An 8,362-nucleotide genomic window follows, 5' to 3' on the forward strand; every position below is an offset into this window, starting at 1 on the left:
TCAAAGAGAAGATACTTTCTATTTTAATTTGCATAAATGGGTGAATATTTTTCCCTTCACTTTTAACTGTTTTTGTTATCACTTAGAATAAAAACCTAGAATTCAAACGCTACAAATTGGATCTCCTTAACATGGTATAGCAAGAAAATTTATGTAAGTTGCTGATTTAAAAATGTTTACTGGGTAAATATCCAATCATTTTAATATTTTAGAACCATTGGACTTAATTACCCTCTACTAATGATACAACCTTTTTCACTAGTTTATTCTCTTCCCTGTTTCCTAACTTTACGTATCACTTAATTCGGAAAAGATTATCAATTTGACTGGATGACTTTACATAATTTAGTAATTGAAAAGAGTTTTAAACATGCTTGGATGAATGTGGGCCATGATTCTAGTATGAACTGCAGTTCTTTGGACCATGTTCTGATCTTATCAGAATATCAAATGGAAGGAAATTTTCTTCTGTTTTACTCATTTGTTGTATGCCCACAATCTCATGTGTGGCACTCAATATATACATTGGAGGTTCATGCTAAACATAGCAATATTCTCCATAACATAATTTATGTTTTCTTTGACATTTTAAAACTACTACACCGACAAAAATTATTAATCATTGTGCAAAGGAAAAAAGAAACTAAACTTACATCATCTGTTTCTGTCTTCACTTTAAATTCCATTTCTTTCATGTTTCTAATACTTAAAGTCTTTGCTCTAAAGTTAAGGCAAATTAAAAAAAAAGTAAGTCATTTCTTAGCACATTAGCAGTGAAGACACAAAGGGGCTGAGACATATTTTATCTTAATAATTGGAAATGTCTGAATAGTTTAGAACTCATAACCCATTTGCTCATAAAAGATTAGTAAATCTATGTATTTCTGGGACACTCAGGAATAGAGGGTAACAAAAGAGCCATCTAACTAGAGATTAATAAGTGTAATTTACCTCATTTTGGTTCCTAGAGCCCCAAATCTCCAAGCTGCAAGAGGTGGATTGGTAAAGAATTATAAGAAATAAAAGGCTAGAAAGTATGTAGTATTTGATAAAATCTTGTTTTGGAGGAAAAGAAAGAAACAAGGAATCAAAGACAAGATGAAACAAGATAAAAATGAACCTGCCATATTTAGGTAATATCAAAGGAGAATATAGAGATAAATCTGAGCATTTTAGAGAACATATTACTTCACAAATAACTTCAAGAGAAGGATGAGATATGGATAGAATCACTACTAGATGAACACTGTGAAAGCACAAAAAGAATTAAGATAGAGAAATAATTTTTAGATGTTCAATAAAAATACAAAATGTATCTGTTCCTCAATAAATTATCTAGAAAATACTATATTTATACATGATATATCACATATATTATACATTATACATCTATATTATACAAGTAGTAATCATGATTTTCTGAGAAATAAATTTTTGAAGTTACTTCATTTTCCCAATTGTTAATGTAACTAAAGGGTTTGTGTGGCATTGAACACTATATCCCTTCACTTAAAAAAATCTCTATGATACAGTATATGGTGAAAGGATATATTTATTTTAATGTACTTTACTTATTTATTGTGGTTTAGATATACGTTACATGGTGAAAGGATATATTCCTTTCAATAGACTATATATTTATCGTAGTTTAGACATCAGATGTCCTACACAGGCCATTGTGTCAAAGATGTGGTTTCCAAGTTTTGGTGCTATGTGTAGGTGGTGAAATGCCTAGTTGAGAGTAGATTTGAAGAAGCTCCTGGAGACCTAATCTCTTCTATGCTCTCCTTCTCTCCCAGTTGCCATGAGGTCAGTAGCCTCCCTCCAACACGATGCTCCACTTAGCCACAAGCCCAAAGCAGCAGGGCCCTGCTGACCATGGACTGAAGCCTCTCAAACCATAAGCCAAAATAAACTTTGCTTCTTTTTAAATTCCTTTATTTCAGGCAATTATTACTTATAGTGATAGAAAGCAACACATACTTATTTTATAATGTTGATATTTCTCTTTGTTAAGGCCAACATTATTCTATATCATAGGTAGGCAAAATATTCCCTTATCTCTCTTTAATTCTCTGGTAGCACCTAAAACATGAGATTGTTGTACCATAACTTATATAAAAATAAAAGTAAACAGTAACACCATCTATTTTGCTGTTGAGTGATAGAGTGTTTTAATAAAGTTTTACCTTGGGAAGCGTCCTATCACTATAGCTATGGTACAGACAACACCAAACAGCAGTCCCACATTGGCAGCGAAGCATATTGTAAATATATATGTACTGACCCATATACCCTAAAAGAGAAGAGAAACAGAAGATGTGGGTTCTTTGGTATTAGCTTTCTCTGTGATCGCTCAGTTCCACACAATCTTATTGTTCAACACTTTTGGGTCCAAATCTCACAGCAAAAATATATTGTGCAAGAAACACAGAAAACAGAAGCTGAGGAGTTATGGAATCAAATATTGGCTTTACACTCAGCAGTACAAGTGTGAAATGTCCCTCCTTTTATTTCTGGGTACTTCCAACCTTTAATTCAATCTCCAACAATCTCTGTATTTAAAACCTATAAACAGTTGATGTGTATGCTATACTACTATGTCCTACAACATTCTCATTTAATTTAAAGCATTAAAAGAAATTGTTTCCAGATATTTGTCAAGCTTAACAGTATTGTTTTCTAGGACTGCAGAAAACCCACTAATGTTTATTATTATATACAAGGCTCTCAAAGCTTCATCTTGAAATGCCTGAATCAAACAGTATTGCCAAAGCTACTTTTAGATCAACCACCATGAAGAGTATTATAATTTTATTTACAAGGGGCCACTTATTGTGAAAGCTAAAAAGTCAGGGCCAACTTTGTTCATGGGAACATTTTTTAAAATCTGGAAGAAACTCATTCTCTTCTAGTTGGAATTTCAAAGCTGTACTTTGCTCATCATTTCAAATTATAATTGCAGTAAGACGCTGTAGTTCTTGGCATTTCTAAACTCAGTGATAAAAAAATGTTAAAGGCAACTAATTTCTGAAAAGGTAAAAGTTATATTTCTAAATACAAATTATTCACTTATCAAGTAGTAAACTAACAAAATTTAAATGTTTTCTTTTCCACTAAATAACTTTCATGAATTTGTTTTTCATGCTGATTTGCATCTGTCTCAAGACTTCTTATAATTGTTTAAAAGAATACTTTTAAAGCGTCATCACTTGAAAACATCTTGCAAATATAATGTAATTTCATCAACAAATGAAACACAAACTACTCAGCAATCTACAAACAGCATTAAATCTTGGAAGTTGAGAGTATAGACTTTTTTTCTCCCCAGGGAAATTTGAAACTTTTGTTTTTTAAATAGGGTCTCACTGTGTAGCACATTCTGGCTTTGAACACATGGAGATTCTCCTGGATCAGCCTCCCAAGTGCTGGGATTACAGGTATTCATCTCCATGGCCAGCTTGAAACAAATATTTCTAAAGGTATTTTTAAATTTAAAATGTTTTTCCTGTATCTAGTCCTCTGAATGACTACTACGAAGACAACAATATGCAATGTATTAATTATTGTAACTGTCCTACTAACCTGTTTTGAAACTGCTTCACTGCTATTTTATCTTTTTTCTCATTAAAATGAATAAATAAAAATAAATAAAATAAAAAGGAAAAACGTTTTTTCATTGCCTGTATCATTTTTATAGAAACCAAGCTTGAGTGATTCCTAATAACAGGCTATCTTGAAAAGCTAAGCCTTAGGAAACAAATGGAGGGGTTTTTAATGTTAAATTCCTTTTGATAATAAAAGACACACATTCTAGAATAGGAGAGCAAATATATTTTAAATAATTTTGATGTTAAGGTCTATCCCCCAAAAATATAATACTAACTTATTACTTAATGGAAATCATTCCCAACCCAACATCTCATGGATTAGGACACCAAGATGTTTTTCCTTTATTCACATAAATATGGTGTGTTTACCTTTCTTAATTATTATGATCATATATAAATTTAGAATGCAAGCTTTTGATCATTACTTTAACTTCCTATGATGACTCTGTCTGTTGCTCATCTCAAATACTGAGTGAACCCACCTGGGTGTGGCACAATGACAACTTACCAGAGCTTTCTGAGTCTAATGCCTCCTGGGCAACCTTCATAATTCAAAATGGCTCAGGAGACTAAAGAGGCTGATTCTGAGACCACAGAGCCTGAAAGCCAAGATTCAGTAGAGCAAACCAAAAACTTTGGTACCATCTGGTTCTGTTTTGAAAGTTTATACTCTCCTATAATATCATTTATTATAAGCCAGGCTCTCTAAATGCTTAGTTATTTCCTAGGGTTATATTTATAGCTTTGGAAAAATATCAGATGCAAGTTAATAACATAGATCAGCAAGGAGTTTCCTTAGAACAAGCCCTACAATAATTGCTAACAAGTTCTGTTAAAGAATGTTGGTTATCGCCATTACCAGGAATTAGCTCTTGTCTCTGTGCCTTTTCTCATCATTAAAACTAATAATTTACCACTCTAGAGTTCTGAACCACAAAGTAACCCTAAAGTTAACTGTAAGTATAAAACATAAATTCCTGCTCTTATAGAAAATGCATCAATGTAAAACACAATTTAGCAACTATTGGACTACCTCATCAACCATGGCTAATCTTTTTGTAGGAGAGCTCCATAGTATCCTGTTACATAAATCTAGTCATCTACTCAGACTCAGTTATAGGTACATGAGTGTAATCTTTATTTAGATTTCTATTTCCTCATTGCTTTACAGAAGGGTTTTAACCAAGTGAAAGTGAAATCAATATTAAACTATAAAAACTGAAAATATTTCTGATTTTTCACGAGACAACTGCTAACATGGTCTTTTTAACTTTAGAACTTCAAATTATTTTATATTCAGAATATCATCATTATCATTCATTTTGTTTCCACCATGATAAATGTACATTCTATTGAGTAATTGAGACATTATGTCTGACAGATAATGTCGATAGTCCCAGAAGTCTATAAAATAGTTTTACTCTGAAAGCAATATCGGGATCATTTCCAAATAATCCATGACTTTTCGCTGTTTAATTATTTGGTAATAAGAGATATTTATGCACCCATCCATAGGAAGCGATCGCCAGGCTTACCCAGTGTCCCACCGAATCATCCTGTACCTGTCATATCCATGTCCCTTTTCTCTAGTGTCACTTTGTTCACAGTATGCTGCCTGCTTACGCCAAGCCTTTAACTCCTGCTTTCAAGCAGGAGGATAACAGTTCAAAGATCTAAAATCTTTTTAATTATTTATAAAACACCTTCAAACTCAACAGGTCTATATGTAAATTCATTAATTTCATCCCAAATTCTATTTTTTGTCCGAAGTTCTCTTTTAGTTACAATTCCAATACTTTTCCATATACTACAACCAAAACTATTAGAATATTATTTTATTCTATGTTTAGACATCTACTTGTTCAATAATTTTCATCTACTTGTTCAATAATTTTCCAAAACTATTAGCTGTGAGACAAAATTATGAATCCACATCCCTTTCTCAGTGCCCTGACGATGCCTCTCTCCACATTGTACTGTCCTGTCCCTGGCCTATTTTGGCAGCTTCCTGTTTAACTGCCTGCTTCTCTTACCTGCACTGTAAGCCACTTATTGCACTGCTACCACAATTATCTTTCTACAATTAGATTTGGGCATCATACAAAGATGAAAAAGGACAAAGTAGACTTAACAAATAAGTCATTAGGGACATAGCAAAACACACGGAAAAAATATGCAAAGATACACTAGAAGAGAAATTTCATAATTCTTAATTCTGAGATCAAAAAAAGGTATATGTTGTCAGAAATGTATCAACCACAGAAATATTCTGACAGTAGTACCAAATTTTGTGGGCAGTAGAAATGAATATCATTGAGGATTTATTAATAAAAACAAACTCGTAAAATAACAAAAAATCATTGGACCTCAGGCTTCTACCTCATCCTTCAGTGACTGAATATAATGCCAACTCCAAAAGGACCTGAAAGAACAGATTTCACACTCAGCCGAAAACTTCCTTCTTGCATAAAAAATCAGGTTACTATTCTTAAAATGAAGTAGCTTAGGGAATATAAAACACACGAACACCTCCTTCTCTAAGAACTACATGGTGATGACATACAGAAAGTAAGAGATAAAATTAATGGCTCAGAAATGAGAACCTACTGTTTGAAAAGATAAAAAGTAACCACTAAATTTATTTCAGCAATAAAACTCTGTATTTCTATGACACCACGAATACCATCATCTTCTTTCGATCATGTTCCTGATCAGAACCTAGATGTTACTCTAGACTTATCCACAGAATATGCTGAGTAATTCAATTGTCTGAACATTTTTCAGTTTTTTTCTACTGAGCTTCATTGTCTTAAGTCATCTTCCTCATTGTCTTAAGTCATCTTCCTCATTTTGGGCCTTCCTCATTTGTTTGCCCAAATTGTTGAAGCAGTCCTCCAATTGCTGTAAACATGTTTAGTTGGATCTACTTTCCTAAAATTTCTCAAGTGACCTTTCCAAAACACAAATCTCCTGTCAGGGATGCTTCGCTGTCTTTAGAATGCAGGCTGATTTTACAGCAGAACATGAATAGTCTTTCTCAGTACAACCCATTCGTAACCTTCCCGGCTTCATGGGCCACCACTCCCACCCTCACACTGTATGTTGCATTCATGGTTACCACCTTGAATTTCAGAGCCCGGCATGTTTATACTCATTTCTACGTCTCTGCATACAAGGCAATGTTTCCCCAGGTAATAGCTATCCATTCTTCAGTTCTTCCCCTACAAATCACTGCCTAGAAGACGGCTTTCTGGGTTGAGGAGATAGCTCAAAGGTCTAAGTGCCTACCTAGCAAGTGCAAAGACCCAAATTCGATCCCCAGGACCACATGTCGTGCTGTGCTGGCTGCAAGCACCAAGCCAGCCACTGAAACTGGGCGTGGTGGTGTATGCCTGCAATCCCAGTGCTGGGGAGGCTGAGACAGCAGTGTCATTACAAGTCTGAAAGGGCTAGCCAAATAGCTCAGCGAATTAATGCACCTGCTTAGGCAGAGGCAGTGGCCAAAATTCAATCCTCAGAGTGCCATGCTGTGCCAGCCCTGCCCCTGGGGCACAATGAGATGGCAACTGAGACTGGGCCTATGGTGCACTCCTGTAATCCCAGCTCTTGGGAGGCTGAACAAAGGCGGATCACTTTAAGTCTGATCTAAGTAGTGAGATCATGTAGACCCTGTATTAAAATTTAAAAAAAAAATTAGATAAATAAATTTTTAAAAAAACAGAAGGCTCCCCTTCCATCTGCTCTGCCCTTTCAAATGAAAATTTGTTAACTTCTATGTCACTACTGTGGTCCTTATAAATGCCTTTGATTCAGTGTTATCAAGTAACTTGTTGAATAAGTTTGTGTCATCTCAACTTTTTTCCCCATGAGTTACTTCACATACACCACCTACATAAAGGAGGATCGTGCCTCAGCCTGGCTAACTGCGTCGCCTTGGTCTGCCCATCAAGTACTACGCCTGTAAGTCTCAGTTTATACCTCAGCTCTCCCACGAGTGTCCCTCATATTCACCAGTACAAATTAATGTTGTTGTCTCTACTTTGCCTGCACTAAGTTTGTATTTTTACTTCTGGGTCATGAATCATGTTTGCATAATAAATTAATGTTTTTGTGTCTGTTTCCTGAACAAAGAATTGGGATCAGGAAAGCACAAGGGTTGCCTAATCGTCTCTACATTTTTCATGACACTCAGTAATTTAACACTTTAATTTACTAGGAGACTAGTCAGGTTCAGCTTCGGAGCAGTGCTGTGAAAGTAGAACAAGCAAACGTAATCCCCTGAACTCTCACACAGCAGAGGGTGTGATAGGAAGGACACATGCAGATCACCATGTTTCAAGTGTTAATGCCATAGAAGAGCTAAATGAAGGGCATTCATGAGATACTTCACCCATATGGGAGAGAGAGATTTTGGATGCTCTTGCATCGGCAGAGTTTTCTAGAACATAAATAAGCCAAACATTTCTGTTACTTAAAACCACATTTTATTGCTAGTCAGTATAATTTAATTTGTCTCCAGTAATATTCTGTTAACAATATCCCTTCACTGTATCCCATTCAAAAACCAATTCATACGTTTCTTTATATTTAGAATGCATATGGCTGCCAATAAGATGTCTACTGTATAATCACGTAGCACACATTATTAGGGATTAGTGTTATTTTTCATGCATACTATAAATCCTCATATTTCTGTTAATGTGCATTTAGTGTTGAAATTTGCTTCCAGAATTAATTTGTAATGTAAATTG

The 8,362-nt window shown here is 34.6% G+C and overlaps 1 protein-coding gene across 1 annotated transcript in view; it reads right to left on the minus strand.

The window, feature by feature from the left end:
* Slc26a7 (solute carrier family 26 member 7) overlaps positions 1-8,362 on the minus strand; it is a 157,951-nt gene that overhangs the window by 49,669 nt on the left and 99,920 nt on the right. The window contains exons 12-13 of the mRNA XM_004641315.2: positions 2,190-2,296; positions 654-720 (exon numbers count right to left, since the gene is read on the minus strand). Coding sequence (XP_004641372.1) covers positions 654-720; positions 2,190-2,296 — 174 coding nt within the window. The remainder of the gene's footprint in view (positions 1-653; positions 721-2,189; positions 2,297-8,362) is intronic.

Source organism: Octodon degus, unplaced genomic scaffold (assembly GCF_000260255.1).
Source record: "Octodon degus isolate 3935 unplaced genomic scaffold, OctDeg1.0 scaffold00134, whole genome shotgun sequence".
NCBI classification, from domain to species: Eukaryota; Metazoa; Chordata; class Mammalia; order Rodentia; family Octodontidae; genus Octodon; species Octodon degus.